This window comes from Narcine bancroftii, chromosome 5 (genome assembly GCF_036971445.1).
Source record: "Narcine bancroftii isolate sNarBan1 chromosome 5, sNarBan1.hap1, whole genome shotgun sequence".
Classification (NCBI taxonomy): Eukaryota; Metazoa; Chordata; class Chondrichthyes; order Torpediniformes; family Narcinidae; genus Narcine; species Narcine bancroftii.
The window spans coordinates 49124368-49141417 of record NC_091473.1 but is presented as its reverse complement, the minus strand read 5'-3'; the positions used below and the strand labels follow the sequence as shown (position 1 = coordinate 49141417).

The following is a 17050-nucleotide window of genomic DNA, read 5'->3' as shown; positions in this document are numbered from 1 at the left end:
GGGTAATGTGGTTTTATCAGTGTTTTGGAAGCAGCATTTCTTGATTCTGTCTGTCTTTTGCACAGATGTGGCAGGTCAGTGGCCTTGCATAAAACGTCAAGCTCCTCAGAAGTTCAGTGATGCTTAATTTATTTGGCAGGAGGACAGATTGTATTGAAATTTCATTCAGAGTTTCTTCCCTGTGATTGCTTTGGTTTCAGTTTACCAAAGAATGTTATTTTTCTGTTTAATCACAAACAAAATTGAAGAACGGCATTAATTTCACTGTTTGAATGTTCATGAAAAGCAATTTGTTGCCAGAGAAGACTGCTTGTCTGTCCCAGTAAGCACAAACTTAGGTAAAGCTCTCCTTTCTGTTTTAAAATGGAAACAATTAAACATTAGTGAAACATTCAGATAGGGTCCAAAAGAGAGCAGCAGAGTAGAAGCAAGACTGACAATTTAGGGGCAGATTTTATTTACTATGAAGATTATACAGTAATAGAAATAAAAGCGCAATGTTCTGTTTTGCACCAATGGACACAAAGTTATTTTACTTTTGTTTTAACTATTTTCTTTTGGGATTTAAAGTACATCGAGTGCAAATATATTGAAAGAGCTTATGAATTCCTGCAAAATTAGATGATTTACCTCAATAAAGTAAAAACTTGCAATAGCAATTCTCGTGTCAAATATGTAGAGTGTTTACAATTGGAGAAATGTGAAGCATGGAAAAAGATATGCCACGGACAGTTGCGGTTCTCAAACATGATGGTGAATTGTTAATTGCCTTTATGCTCATGACAATTGTAGCCTTAATTTAAGACTAAGGAATGCAGGCAGGCCCTTGGGAAAGTTGTTAGAAATATTGAAAATAGCCAAAAAAACCAAAAGAGGTTTGCAACCATGAACATAACCAAGTTTCTTAATTTACCCTCTCAAATATTAATCGGAGCCACTGGAAATCAATGAAGCATTTAATTTATACACCAGAGAAATGTTATTACATTAGCTGTTGTCACAGTAATAGAGTTGGCCCTCTGTGACCTATCTTGATTCCCTGGTGCTTTGATAAACAGTTGATTTTGACTCTTCTCTCTTTCCTCCCCAAGGAACATGATATCAGACAAGCAAGGGTTTATTGATGGTAGCGGAAGCTTTGGTTAAATCGGAAAGAACATAAAAGAGTTGTTGGATGGCTAATTTCCTACTAACTCAGAAGAATTAAATATGTGCTCTGGGCCACCACTTTAGTCAAAAGTAATGAGGAAATATTGCATGATAGGATGTGCCTTCTTCAGGTAAATGAGTCTCCATTGCCTTATTCATGAGGCAGGATAAACTGCATGAATATTTTCTGAAGAAAGAGCCTGAGATTCTTTTGAACTATCAGTCCACTTTCATCTCTTGTTAACACTGCCTGGTCATTCACCTTATTGATATTTGTGAGACTGTTGTATGTAAATTGGCTGGGATATTTGCTACATTGGAACAGTGATTACACCTCAGGAGTAATTCATTAGCTCTGATGGTCTGATATGAAGACATAAATAACTTTCTTTCAACCCACTGAATGAAAGGAAATAAAACAGCCCACACACCCATGTGTTCCATTTTGGTGGCTTATCTTATTGCTCAGTTGGTAACACTTTGGTTTCCAAATCTGAAGGTTATGCATTCAAAACCCTCCTCGAGAGTCCTCAGAATTGGACGGACTCTGCAAGGAACCACTAAAATAGTTTCACACTGTAGAAGGTGTTACCTTTAGCATGAGATAATAATCAAGATTTCTGATGGATGTAAAAGATCCCAAGACAGCCTTTAATATGGTAATGGAGTGAGGTGACTTTTGCATGGTTCTCCCAGCAAATCTTCTCCTTTTACTCTTAACAACTGCTCTACTCTCCTCTCCATCCACTCTTGACATTTTCAAGATTATTAACTTGGTTCAGGAACTGATTTCTCCCTATTACTCTGCACTTCTGCATTGTCTTGCTGTACTATAAATGAAATGCTCATGATGAGCATCGGACCAATACAGAAACGTTAGATGTCAAGGGACAAACATGTAGCAGTGGATTGACTGTCATACTTAGTTGGGACCAAATATGGGGGTGAATTAGGAGCAAATGAGAAAAAGCAGTTATGGGATGCTATATAAGGTGCAATATTAAATAACAGCATCTTGCCATCTTTTGATAAATGATACCCTTTCAGTTTAACATGTTGCTTTGAAGGAGTGCAGGAAAAAGTCATATTGGTAGTGTAAACTGTACTCAAGAACACGCTATGTGTACAAAAGAGAGAAACATTAACAAAGAAAGAAATGTAAACAAACTGGGAAAATACAGAAAAAATTAAAATTCAGAAATAAATAATGTGCAAAGTAAGGGTCCTTAAATGAGTCCCAGATTGAGTCTGTTGTTTATGACTATGATGTTTTAGGGGTAGCAACTGTTCCTGAAACTGGTGGTACGAGTCTTGTGGCACCTACACCTCTTTCCTGATGGTTGTAGCGAAACAGAGCATGTCAGATTTCAGATTTATTGTCAGAATACTTACATAACATCACATACAACCCTGAGATTCCTTTTTACTGCGGGTGCGGCAGAATTACCACCGACTGGTAGTGAAAAAAATAAGCTCTAAACAGTGTAAACAAAGAACTGTGAACAGATAACCAATGTAAACAAACTGACTGTGCAATACAGAGAACAAAAAGAAAATAAAGTCGACAAGTAAGAGTCCTTAAATGAGTCTTTGATTGAGTTTGTTGTTGAGGATTCTGATGGTGGAGGGGGTAAGAGCTGTTCCTGAACCTGTGGTGCGAGTCTTGTTTTTTTTTAAATTTAGACATACACTGTAACAGGCCAATTCGGCCCTTTGAGTCGTGCCACCCAATTTATATCCATTAACCTATACCCCAGTATATTTTAGGTGGGATGAAACCGGAGCCCCGTGGAAAACTCACGCAGACACAGGGAGAACGTACAAACTTCTTATAGACATCATGGGATTCGAACCCAGGTCCAGTCCCGATCACTGGGGTGTTGTAAAGGCTTTGTGCTAACTGTTTCGCCAACCATGCTGCCCTTTCTCCAATTGCATGTTGATTAACTCATCTTCCTTTTATTATTTGAATATTTTATTTTTTATTTTCACGGACTCAAATTCAAACACACAATACAATCTCTACCAATATAGTGTAACATTCAGAGTCCATTTTCCTCCACCGCCCCCCCCACCACTGTCCCGATACAACTAAGAATAAAGTCATATAAATTATACAGATACGAGAAACACAAATACTGATGATGTCATTGATCCCTACAGAAACCTAGAAAACAGCATAGGAGAGAGGAAAAAATATTTAAAGGAACCAAATAACCAAAGGTAAGGAATAAAAAGAAAAAAAATGACTAACAGATCACGTCATCAGCGCCACGTCCCATTTCCTAAACATTTCCCAGTTAGAACAGATTGTTTCAGTACCTTGTTTCAAAGTGGAGGGGGAAGTCATATCTTCAAACCAATATACTTCAGACAAGGTTGCCACACTCGAATGAATGTGTTGTATTTCCTGCTTAAAATATACATGATTTTCTCCAGGGGAATACAACTCTGAATTTCCATATTCCATCATGTGGTATTTAGTTGGGAGTCAGACTTCCCCGTGACCGCTATACACTTCCTAGCTACTGACAAGGTGACCCTCACAAATTGCATTGCACAAACCTGTACCTGGCATTAATAACAGCGGTCATGTTATCCAGACACAGGTCTGACCAGCACCGCTCATGGATTTTTGTGTCTAAGTCCGACGACAATCTTTCCCTCAAACTGTGTAAGCCCATCTTCGGTATCTCGATTTGGAATATGAAATAAACTTAGCATGTCACTACACAAGGGCAGGGTTATAGGTGGTCCCAATTTATCTCTTAATAAAGATTTTAGTTGCAGATAGCAGAAGAACGCTCTATTAGACAAATCATATTTATTCCTCAATTGCTCGAATGACATGAGCTGCTCTCACATGTAATAGTCCTCTATACATCTAATCCTTTTCTGACACTAGGTGTCCAGAATCTTATTGTCCAGAGTCGTGGGTATTAAGTTGTTCTGGGTCAAGGAAGTTTTGAGAGATATCCCCACTTTCAATTTATTCTATGCCATATTCATTTTCTTTGAGATTAATTTAGTGTCCCATTTACATATAAACTATCCTGCTGTCTTTTCACTACTGCACGTAGTTCAATTTGTGCCCAGGTGGGAGTACCCTTCCTCAAAAAGTGAGGTGATAAACCTCACCTGGACCATGACTCATCTTCCTTCTCCTGACTCCCCTTTCTTTACATGACGCTCTCCGTCTGGCACCTGCCAATCAATCGCCTCTGCATCCCCATCTGTCCATCATCCTTCACCCTTCCCTGGTTCACCATCCCCTTCTGGCCCCTGTCCATTCCCTCCCACCCTGTCCTCATTATATTAGCTATCTCCCCTCTGCACTCTCAGCCCTGATGAAGGGCTCCAACCTTTTCTTCCACTAATGCTGCTTGTCCTGTTGTGTTTCACCAGTTATTTCTGCTCCAGATGCCAGCATCTACAACCTTTCATATGTCACCTATAAAGACTGACCGCTGGCTGGTGAATTTTGTTGGGAAGTGTGAGGATATGGGGGCAGGATGGGACTTAGATGCAATATCCAAATAATAAAACAGGCAAGTCTTAGTAAATGCCAATACCAATACAAAAGGAAAATAAAGTTGAGGCAGAAACCAGCTGATGGTTAAACCTGGAGAACTGACCACAAAACAAAATCTTAGCATACTGATGGACATTGAAGTTGAAGCAGAAAAGATTCACAAGAATGTTGCCACAACTGGCAAGCTCAAATAATAAGGAGAGGATGCATAGATTTGGGAGGACTTTTATCTCTGGAGAATAGAAGTATAGGAGGCTGAAGAATGACGTTATAGAAGTTTATGAAATTATGAGGGTCATGGATAAATTAAATAGTCACAGTCTTTTCCCAGCGCAGGGAAATCTAAAACCAGAGGGCACAGCTTAAGTTGAAGAGGAAAAGATATAAAAGGAACCTGAGGGACACTATTTTTACACACAGAATGGTGGGTATGTGGAACAAGCTGCTGGAGGAAGTGGTGGGGAAATGTACAATTCTAGACATTTAGACAAGTTGAATGATATGGGCAGAATGCAAGCAAATGGGACAAACATTTAGACAATTTGGCAAGCTGGGTGAACAGTTTCCATTCTATAATACTCTGTGATAGAAAAACAATATTGAGGTGTGGTTTGAAATTTCAGATTTATTGTCAAAGTGCATACATGACATCACATCCCTGACAATCCTTTTTCCTGTGGGCACAGCAGAATTATAACTTACGGTAGAGCAGAAAATAAACTGTACAAAGTGTAAACCAAGAAAGAACTGTAAACAGATAACAAATGTAAACAAACTGACTGTGCAATACAGAGACAACAAAAAAAAATCAATAAGTGGATCTACGTCACTGCTCAGACAGGAGCTGATAGGCTTCATCACCAGCCTTCAATTAATCAAGAGCTAGTTTCACAAAACTACCACAAACCATTTTTGGGCTTCCAAACAATGTGCCGGGGGTAAAAGTGCAGGTGGCAGAACGCGAGTAAAGCGGAACGTAGTTGAATGAAAACTCAGGCATGCAGAGGAACGTGGTCCTTAGTGTCACTGGGAAGCTGGCACCATCACTTTGGATCCAATGTGACATAAACCACTGGTTGAATGTGCAACAAAGTTGGAATGTTTCACTAAAAATGACAACTGCTCCAGCTACCCATTCTGCTGCTGGGCAGAGAAAAGAAAACCTAAAGGATTTCAGTGGAAGTAAGGACTGTGTATAGACTGAGCAATGTGCATGCTGTGAGCTACAGAATAACTAGTCAGACTCGGGCAATGCATCATCTTTAAAATAATGGTGACAAGCTCCATTATACCTTCAACTTAGAATTCATTATGTCATATGATGACTTCTGATTCTGGTGTAAGTGAAAGTTAGCGATCAATAGTTCTTTCAATGCCTCTGAACCATGTACAGAGTCTCACAGGCTTTCTTTTACTGTTGACTCATTCAAGCATAGAAGGGATTTCATGTTTAGAAATACAAAGTCATGCACTTAACAGGAGCTGCGAAAATGTGTCTGGATCCTCTCCTTCCCTCCAGAACACTTGATCCATGAATCTAATCTGTTCATCTTATAACAAAGCAAGGTTCATATGGTGACATTCGGCCAAAGGATAGAAATGATTGATTGTAAAGCAAAACCCACTTTTTTTTTCTTAATAAAATTGTGAGTCACCGATAAACTTCTAGGTTCTACCAAGCATGACATTATGATAGCAGCATGTTAATGTACAACTCAACACCAAATAATTTTTATTTTTGTTTACACTACATGCAGACTTCCTTGGTTGTTTTGTTCATCTTCTGGTTACCCTGAACGGCTCTAAGCCATTGCAGTCATGCATCAACCATACTGTGGGCCTAGTGTCACATGAAAGATTCAAAAATCATTGTATTGTCACGAACACAAGAGACACAAATTCTTCCCTTTGTTTACTCTGCAAAGGCAAATAAAAAGTCACCAAATAATCCAGCTCCATTCTTAAAACAAGAAGCATAACTAAAATGAGCCACTTCAGAGTCATGGAATGGCTGGGGATCTCGCTGCCTCTTCCAACAGAGCCCCTGTAACCTCTGTGGCATGCTGTTCAGTGGTGAACCTGAGCTTGAGGCCCCGTCCAGGTCACACCTCCTCCACCCCGGTTCCGAATCCCCCAAATCATTAGGAAGCCTTCAGCCCCGACCTAGGCCTTTCAGGAGTCCTGCTCACCATGAATCCTGCAGCTGTACTCTGGCTCCTCATGCCTGCATATTGGCACAAGACCTCAATTCACCAAACCTGAGCTGGTGCCTGCCATAGCAGCCACATTGCTCGTATAGCATCAATGAAGCTCCAGGCAGCTCCAGAGGGCCGACTGCAATGGACCCATCCCAGATCCTGAGCAGCGGCTATACTGGAGACCAGGTTTATGTGTATGTACTCGTTTATTTGTTCTGCACTATACTGTGCCTGTGGGTGGTGGTTGCTGAACAAGTTAAACCCTCGTTTCTTGGTGTACCATGCCTGTGGGTGGTGGATGCGGAGCAAGTTAAATCCTCGTTTCTCGATATACAGTGCCTGTGGAATTGAGGGATAGCGGCCAGTAGTCTTGCCCATCTCAGTCTTCTCAGGAAGTGTAGTCATTTTTGCCTCTACCTTACAAAGGGGGAGATGTTGTATGTCCAGGATAGGCCACTTCTTAATGGACTCCGAGGAACTTGGTTCTCTCTATTCTTTCCACTAACATTGGCCCAATTATAAAAGCTGCAGATTCTGGAAATACAGAAGGCTCAACATCTGACAAACGGTTAGATTTTTAACCAGTTCCAAGAAGACAGTTTCCTTAACAGGTGCTTCTTGGTGGTGGATATTTAAAGTCAAGGTTAGGGAAGGTGACTGGAAAACATGGGATCAACTTCGAGCAAGTGTCTTGTGTCTTGAGTATGGGCATGAGAGTTTATTATCATAGACACAAGTCTGATGTACAGATGCACCAACATTCTCATTTGCTTGGCACACAGCATGCATAAGACATGGAAAATATAATAGCATAAATTAAATGACGTCAATATGCCACGAGAGAACAAAAGATTATGAATATAAAATAATAGCTAAATAAGTATTCACAATTGCAGTTCGAGCAAAACAAGTAATATTTCAATATTGCAGAGAGATCTTTTAGTGGTCCCGAAGTAGTTTATGGTTCGGATTAGGGTATTACGCATAGGTTCAAGAGTTTGGTAGCTGTTGGAAAATTATTGTTCTTGAATCTGGAGGTGCTGGATTCCAGGCTTCTATACCTCCTGCCCAAAGTTAGCAGCAAGAAGTGGTTGAGAATGTGGTGATGGGAATTGTTTATGATGTCAGCTGCCCTTTTGAGGTGGCATCTCACATCGATATCCTCAATGGATGGGAGGTCGATGCCCGCTTGGCTAGGTTTGCCACTTTCTGCAGCCTTCTGTGTTTCTGGGAATTCATATTTCCAAACCAAATGGTATTTTTTCCACAGTACACTGATAGAAGTTCAATCAAGGATTCAACAACATTCCAAATCTCCCTCAGACTTCTTAAAAAGTAGAAGCATTGGTATGCCTTCTTCATAGTTGCCTTCTGGAAATTCTGGACAGCAAAAAAGCATACATAAGGATGCTCTTTATCAACTACTGTTCAGCATTCATCAACCCTTCTAAACTGATAGGCAAACTCCAAGGCCTGGGTCTCAATGCCCAACCATGCAATTGGATCCTGGATTTCCTTGCTTCCAGACCCCAATCATTGCAGATTGGTGAACACCTCCTCCACAATCTCATTCAGCATCGGAGCACCACAGGGCTGCATTCTTAGCTCCTTACTCTGCTCGCTTTACACCTACGACTGCATGTCTTGGTACAGGAGTAGTGGGTTTTATAAAAAAAGGAGCAAAGAGACAGCATACAGGAGGAGGATTGAAAACTTTGCGGAATGGTGTACGAACAACCTCTCACTCAATGTTACCAAAACTAAAGAGCTGATTGAAGACTTTAGGATCATTGGGAGAATCAGAGGTGGGAAAATTTAAAATCCTTGAGTCCTATCTTCAAGGGCCTTTCCAGAACTCACTATACTAATGTCATCAAGAAGGAAGCACATCAGTGTCTCTTCCTCAGGAGTTTGTGGAAGTTCAGCAGACACCTTGGAAAATATCTACAGATATGTTGTTGACAGTATGCTGACCACTGCATCATGGCCTGGTATAGGAGCACCAATACCTCTCAGCAGAGTCCCTGCAGAAGGTTAATGGACACAGTCCAGTATATCAGAGACAAAACTCTCCCCACCATCAAAAAAACATACAAGGAATGCTGCCATTGGAGAGCAGTAGCAATCGTCAACAATCAACACCACCCAGATGCATTCATCAGGATGCTCTTTATCAACTACAGTTTGGCATTTAACACCATCATCCCCTCAAAACTGATCAGCAAACTCCAAGATCTGGGAATTACACCCCACAGTGTAATTGAATCATGGATTTCCTCACCTCCAGACCACAAGCAGAAGATTGGTAAGAACTTCTCCTCCACAATCTCCATCAGTACCGAAGCACCAAAAGGCTGTGTTCTTAGTCCCCGGTCAACTGACTTTACACCTACGACTGTGTAGCTCATTATGACTAGAACACCATCTACAAATTTGCTGACAATACCTCGGTAGTGGGTTATATAAAGGAAGGGGATGAGTCAGCGTACAGGTTGGAGATTGAAAACTTGGCTGATTGGTGCACCAACAATAACCTTACACTCAATGTCACCAAAACTAAGATGATTGTTGACTTCAGGAACGGAAAGCGAGAGGTATCAATCCAGGGATTATTGGAGGAATTAGAGATGGAGAGGGTAAACAAATTTGTTCTTGGGAGTACGGTGTCCGAAGATCTTCCCTGCACCCAACACAGCAATGGCTCCATGAAGAAAGCATATCAGCACCTCTACTTACTCAGGTGTTTGCGGAGGTTTGGTATGACATTAGAAACCCTGGCAAATTTCTCCAGAGGCGTGGTGGAAAATGAGCTGACCAGATGCATCAATGGTTTGGTAATGTAATAGGCTGTCGGATCTGCGAATTATCCCCAGCTCTTCCATTTAGTGGAATTCTTGTTCAGCTAATTGCAGTTCCTCTAGAGGCAAGCGATATGCCTTAGCATGAATGGGAGGACCCTTGGCAGAATACTAACCTCTGATCCTATGTCTATACCCCTGAGCATAAAGCCCTCCAAAAGATAGTGAACACTGCACAGGACATCACAGGCAAAACTCTCCCTGTTATTGAGTACGTGTACCGGGAACGCTGACGTCAGAGGGCAGCAGCAATCATCAAAGACCCACACCACCCAGCACAAGCTCTGTCTTCCCAGCTGCCATCGGGAAAGGGGTATAGGTAAATGGGGTGATAGGTGGAGACAAAGGTTTCTATGAGTTGACGACCATTGGTGTGTGAATGGATTCTGGAAAAAAAGATTGATGCTTCAAAGGCCAGTGTTTTCATTTGAAAAAAAGACAACAAATGCCAGTAAGAATGGGAAATCAAAATAGAAGAGCAAAGAATCAATCGTGGAAGCAGCCCTATTGTAGGGCACACCAGTTAAGGTGACCACCAATTAAAATTGTTGTGTGAGGTGACAATCTGCAGTGTGAAGTTAAATGTCTCTGTCGATAAAGGTAAGAAAGTAACCAACAACCTGCCGGAGGAACTCAGTGGGTGGAAAAAGGAAGGTCAACATTTCAGGTCAGAACCCTTCATCCAGACTCATGAGCCCAAAACGTTGACCATTCTCTTTCTCCCAATGATGTCACTTGTTTATTGGTCCAGCTTCCAGAACCTTCTCAGTCTCTCATGTATCCATTTGTGCCCAGTAAATGCTGCAGGCACGTTATGAGTAACAGCATCCTGTGAGCTCCCTCAGTAGTTTAATTGTTGAGTAAATCCAATACGTAGTTCACTGCTGACCAGATTCAAAATTAATTTCTTTTATATCTGAGTTCCATCTGTGGAGCTGAATTTAAAAATAAATGTGATGGTCTCACGCAAAATCATGTCGAAGTTCTCAAATTTGAACCGATGGTTGTGAAGACACTGTATCAACTCCCAGAAGTCTAGCGAACCAGCATGGGATGTCATGACGTGGAACGCGTGGTTGTGTTTTAAAAGAATATATGCGTGACTTGAGTCAACGAGTTCTGATTTACCTGCAACTGTGTGTGTTGTTATTTTGCATTCAACAACCACCACTGCGTTTTCAGTGGCTACAAATTGGTGACTCCAATGGCTTTCACCTGGTGTTTTTACCACCGGCATTGGGAACTCAATGCCCTGCCACCCTGTGCATTCTCAGGAAATGTCCTGGCTGACCATCATTAATCACTGGGTCGGTTGGCTGAAAATCTATGAGCCTACTATATGTTTGGGATCAGCTATCCCCAATGTAAATTTTTGGTGGACATCGGATCAGAGATTAATATTTTTCCACCATTTGGTTTCCATACACGTTATCCTACCCCTATCCTCCCAATCACAGCAGTTCCAGCATATACACATACGGCACCAAAAAAAATTAATGTTCAGTTCGAGGGGATCATTTACACATGGCCTTTTATTATAGCAGTAGTATCATGACTGCTACTTGGGGGCTGATTTCCTTCGAGCTCATTTGTTCATGGTAGATTAAAAAGGGCGTAGATTAAAAGGTGGATAGTACCACCTTTCAAACTACTCGTCTGGCAGAATCTCATGTTCCTGCATTATGCCTTCAAGCCCTGTATAAGGCTGTTGATAAGTTCTCCAGATTTGTAGAAGATTTTCCCGAAATTACAACTCTGCAGTTTTTGGCCCCCCACCCCCCCACTCACCACAAAACGTCGAGTAACTCACCATATTTCTGCCAAGGGTCCTCCCATTCATGCTAAGGCATATCGCTTGCCTCCAGAGGAACAGCAATTAGCTGAACAAGAATTCCACTAAATGGAAGAGCTGGGGATAATTCGCAGGTCCGACAGCCCATTACATTTAGTCCAAAAATGCACCATTTTTGGAGACCTTGTGGGGATTATAGATGGCTCAACGATGCCACTATACTGATTGCTACCCTGTTCCCCATACTCAAGATTTTTCAGTGAATCTGCTTGGGGCGAAAATCTTTTCAAAAGTGAACTTCGGGGTGCACAGATATCACCAGGTCCCAGTGGAACCAGATGACATCCTGAAAATGGCAAAAATTACTCCTTTCAGATTGTTTAAATTTTTACGTATGCATTTTGGGTTAAAAAAAATACAGCTCAAACATCCACCGGTGGAAGTCTCGGTTTCCGCAGCTAAAAAGTTGATTATTGTTGTTCTAAGTGATGATCTCCTTTCTTCTTTCTTTGTAGGTGGGTAGGGGAGGAGGGAGGGTGGATGAGGGAGGTTGGGGGGGGTGGGGATTTTGTTCAATTATATAATGTTTGTATTACTATGTTATATCTTATGTCATATGATTTAAAATTATAAATAAAATATCTTTTTGAAAATGCAGCTCAGACCTTTCAGCGAGTTATGGATGCAGTAGGGTGTGGCATGGCCAACATCATTTATCTTGATGACATATCAGTCACCAGCAAAACGAAAGAAGAGCACCTGGACTATGTGCGCACACTCTTTAGACATCTGCTAGAATTTGGACTGACCATCAATCCAGGTAAATGTGTTTTTGAACAACAGTCCATAGAATTCCTGGGATATACAATCACCGACAAGAGCATGGTTCCGCTGCCTTCCAAGATCGACACCATTTCTGAATATTCCAGACCACCACTGTCAAAGGTCTTGGGCATGGTTAATTTTTATCATTGATTCCTTCAAGCAGCAGGTGAAGTTCTGAAGCCTCTGTTCAATCTGCTGTCTGGGAATGCCAAATCTATTCAGTGGACAGATGAAAGTTGAAATGCTTTAATAAAGACAAAGGATCTATTAGCTCAAGCAACCATGCTCAGTTATCCAGTCCTAAACACAGCCCTTTCCACAGATGTGTCTGATGTGGCCATAGGGGGTGCTCCACAGCAGTATGTTGATAGATAATGGACATTGGACAATGGAAGCCATTGGCATTCTTTAACCATCACCTCCGTGAGGCCAAGAAAAAATACAGCACCTTTGATAAAGAGTTCCTTGCCATATATTTATCTATCTGTCACTTCCATTTTTGTTTGGAAGGCAGACACTTCACCATGTTCACAGACCATAAATACTTGACCTTTGGATTTTTAAAGGTGTCAGAGCCCTGGTCAACTCGACAATGGTGGCAGTTATCCTTCATTTCTGGGAAAGACAATGCAGTGGCTGATGCACTTTCCCGCTCAGTTGCATTCAAGGTATCAGCTATGGACCACGGTGTTGACTATGTGGCTATCACTGCTGCTGAAGCGCAAGACAGTGAGATGGAGCCGTATCACACCTGGATAACCTACCTACAATGGAAGGATGTACAAATAGATGCTGACGGCAAGCTGCTCTTTTACGACATGTCAACAGGACATCCATGGCCAGTGGTTCCAGCTTCGTAGAGACGTTGCATTTTTTATTGTGTTCATGGTCTTTCTCATCTATCCATCAGATCGACCATTTGTCTGATCTGAAGAAAGATGTCACACAAATGGCCAGATCTTCTGTAGCTTGTCAAAAGTCAAAATCCATCAGCATATGAAAGTACCGCGACAAGCCTTCCCACCAGTAACTCTTCCATGTCCATGTGGGCATTGTGAGACCAATTCCAGTTTCACGAGGCTACTGCTATCTCTTCACGGTGATCAATAGGTCTGTGAGATGGCCTGAGGCAGACTCCATGGCTGATGCTTCTACGGACTCTTGCGCAAGAGCATTCCTTAATTCCTTGGTGGCTCTTTTGGGCCTACCAGCGCACATCACTTCTGACAGAGGACCTCACTTTACATCTTCTTTATGGACGGCCTTATCTCGGCTGCTAGGCTCTAGGTTTCAACATACAAGTGCCTGTCACCTGCAGTCCAACTGGATGGTTGAATGATTCCATCATCACCTTAAATCAGATTTCATGGCCCGTTTGGACAGTCCCAATTGGGCAGACGAATTACCATGGGTGTTGCTTGGCATTAAGACAACTCCAAAAGAGGATCTTCACACTTTGTCTGCAGAGATTGTATACGGCACACCTTTGGTGGTCCCAGGGCAATTCATTTCAAAGATGCAGATCCCAAAGTGCTGTTGAGCAGACAAAGCGATACCATAGGCAAATTATCCCCTGTACCACCATCATCACATGGAAAACATGTTTCTTTTGTACCAGACGAACTGAAGGACTGTGAATAAGTTTTCGTACGTAGAGGAACACATGGACAGCCCTTGCAGGCACCATATGAGGGACCATTCAAGGTGATAAGATGAACGAGCTCAACCTGCATCTTGGACATTGCCAGACAGCTTCTGTCATTCACAATTGAAAGGCTTAAACCTGCCCATGTTGACAAAACTGCCCCTATTCAACGGCCAGCAGTCCAACACAGGGGTCGACTTCCCAAAAAACTACCAGGTGATAGTGCCTGTTCTTGGGGGGGGGGGGGGGATGTAGCGGTGCTATAGATATTCTACAACTCCCAGAACTCTAGCGAACTGGCGTGGGACTTCATAACTTGGCGCGCATAGCTCAGTGTTTTAAAAGAAAACACGCGTGATTTGAGAAAGTGAATTCTGATTTACCTGCAACTGTGTGTGTCATTATTTCACGTTCAACAGCCACCACTGCGATTTCAATGGCTACAACGCATCATATAGGTTGTGGTTCGATGGTTTTGTTGCCTTCTGCTGAAATCTATCCTGTAGTCATGATCAATTGGAATGCCACAGTACAGAAGTAATAATTGGATATTGTAATAGCTACACCCCTGCTTTTTCCCCATAGCCAATTTCAGTTTAAATTCTTTTCATTTTTGAAGGTCCTGATTGAATCTGCTTCCATTGTGCTTTCAGATAGTGCATTCTAGGTCACAGCGGTTAATCATGTTGCATAAAGCTCCTTTTTCCTGGCTGGCTTGAACGTGCACCACTCCCTGGCCTGCCTATGATTTTACATCCCTCTACAATATCTTTTTAAAACTACTCTGTCCTTGTCCTTGTCATACAACTTCTGCAGTCTCACCATGTGATCAACGTCCACAACAGTGCAGCTCGATATTTGTCCGAAAGTGTAGCGTACAGAATTGGACACGAGGGTTTTAGTTTGTTTGTTTATCACATTATATCTTGCACAGTGAGAAGGGTTCTTCTACGAGCAGACTAGCAGGTTATCTCTAATATGTAAAAAGCGCAATTAAAGGGTGCAGTATTGCAATGAAAAAGTAAGTTTAATTAGCAGCAAGCATCATGGCACTGTTGTGGGGTTCATTCAGGAGCCTGATGGCTGTTGGTGCATGCTTACATTCAGACTATTAAGCCTTTTCCCTGATGGGAGGAGGGAAAAGAGGATGTGTCTGGGGTGCGATGGATCATTCAAAATTTTCACTGCTTTCCCTAGGCACGAGGAGATGCAGATGGAGTCCGTGGAGGGGAAGGAAGTTTATGTGATGTTCTGAGGTGCATTCACCACCTTCTGTAGCTTCTTACAATCTTCTTAAGTTTAATTTAGAGATACAGCATGGTAATGGGCCTTTCCGGCCCATGAGCCCATGCCCTCCAAATACACCAATTAACCTACAACCCCCTTATGTTTTTGAAGGGTGACAAGAAACCAGAGCATTCGGAGAAAACCACACAGACATGGGGAGAATGTACACAGCCATTCTCAACGGTGGCCCTAGGGATTATGGGTAGGATTAGAACATAATCCCCTGGAGGCCATTTAAGTAAAAGCTTTGTTTTCTTTTCACCTCATGTAACATATATATTTTTAATGGGTTTTTTTTTATGCAGTTGGTAGGAGAAAAGTAAGGAAGAAACCAAAACTTGGCTACTTTATATGGAAGGAGGCCCATAAATTTCGAACAGAGTCCTAAGGGGGCTATAGCCAAAAAAATTGTTAGCAGTGCCTGATTTGAACCCAGGTTGCTAGCACTGCAATCTTTGGCTTGGCTTCGCGGACGAAGATTTATGGAGGGGGTAAATGTCCACGTCAGCTGCAGGCTCGTTTGTGGCTGACAAGTCCGATGCGGGACAGGCAGACATGGTTGCAGCGGTTGCAGGGGAAAATTGGTTGGTTGGGGTTGGGTGTTGGGTTTTTCCTCCTTTGCCTTTTGTCAGTGAAGTGGGCTTTGCGGTCTTCTTCAAAGGAGGTTGCTGCCCGCCAAACTGTGAGGTGCCAAGATGCACGGTTTGAGGCGATATCAGCCCACTGGCGGTGGTCAATGTGGCAGGCACCAAGAGATTTCTTTAGGCAGTCCTTGTACCTCTTCTTTGGTGCACCTCTGTCACGGTGGCCAGTGGAGAGCTCGCCATATAACACGATCTTGGGAAGGCGATGGTCCTCCATTCTGGAGACGTGACCCACCCAGCGCAGCTGGATCTTCAGCAGCGTAGACTCGATGCTGTCGACCTCTGCCATCTCGAGTACTTTGACGTTAGGGATGAAAGCGCTCCAATGAATGTTGAGGATGGAGCGGAGACAACGCTGGTGGAAGCGTTCTAGGAGCCGTAGGTGATGCCGGTAGAGGACCCATGATTCGGAGCCGAACAGGAGTGTGGGTATGACAACGGCTCTGTATACGCTTATCTTTGTGAGGTTTTTCAGTTGATTGTTTTTCCAGACTCTTTTGTGTAGTCTTCCAAAGGCACTATTTGCCTTGGCGAGTCTGTTGTCTATCTCGTTGTCGATCCTTGCATCTGATGAAATGGTGCAGCCGAGATAGGTAAACTGGTTGACCGTTTTGAGTTTTGTGTGCCCGATGGAGATGTGGGGGGGCTGGTAGTCATGGTGGGTAGCTGGCAAAATCTTCGCTAGGATTCTCCTAAATAGAATAATACCTAGTGTCGCCGAGAATATTCTCCCAGAATCACAGTGCGGCTTTCACGCAAACAGAGGAACTACTGACATGGTCTTTGCCCTCAGACAGCTCCAAGAAAAGTGCAGAGAACAAAACAAAGGACTCTACATCACCTTTGTTGACCTCACCAAAGCCTTCGACACCGTGAGTAGGAAAGGGCTTTGGCAAATACTAGAGCGCATCGGATGTCCCCCAAAGTTCCTCAACATGATTATCCAACTGCACGAAAACCAACAAGGTCGCGTCAAATACAGCAATGAGCTCTCTGAACTCTTCTCCATTAACAATGGTGTGAAGCAAGGCTGAGTTCTCGCACCAACCCTCTTTTCAATCTTCTTCAGCATGATGCTGAACCAAGCCATGAAAGACCTCAACAATGAAGACGCTGTTTA

General features: G+C 42.5%; 1 protein-coding gene across 2 annotated transcripts in view; it reads left to right on the top strand.

Annotated features, from left to right (window-relative positions):
* Positions 1 to 17050, top strand: part of LOC138763362 (MICOS complex subunit mic25-like) — a 680065-nt gene that overhangs the window by 563079 nt on the left and 99936 nt on the right. Inside the window, exon 8 of one of the 2 annotated variants that reach the window (XM_069937360.1) lies at positions 3313 to 3372. The exons of the other annotated variant lie outside the window; for it this stretch is intronic. Within the exon in view, the coding sequence (XP_069793461.1) occupies positions 3313 to 3366 (54 nt within the window). The 3' untranslated portion in view covers positions 3367 to 3372. The remainder of the gene's footprint in view (positions 1 to 3312; positions 3373 to 17050) is intronic. 2 annotated transcript variants of the gene reach the window in all.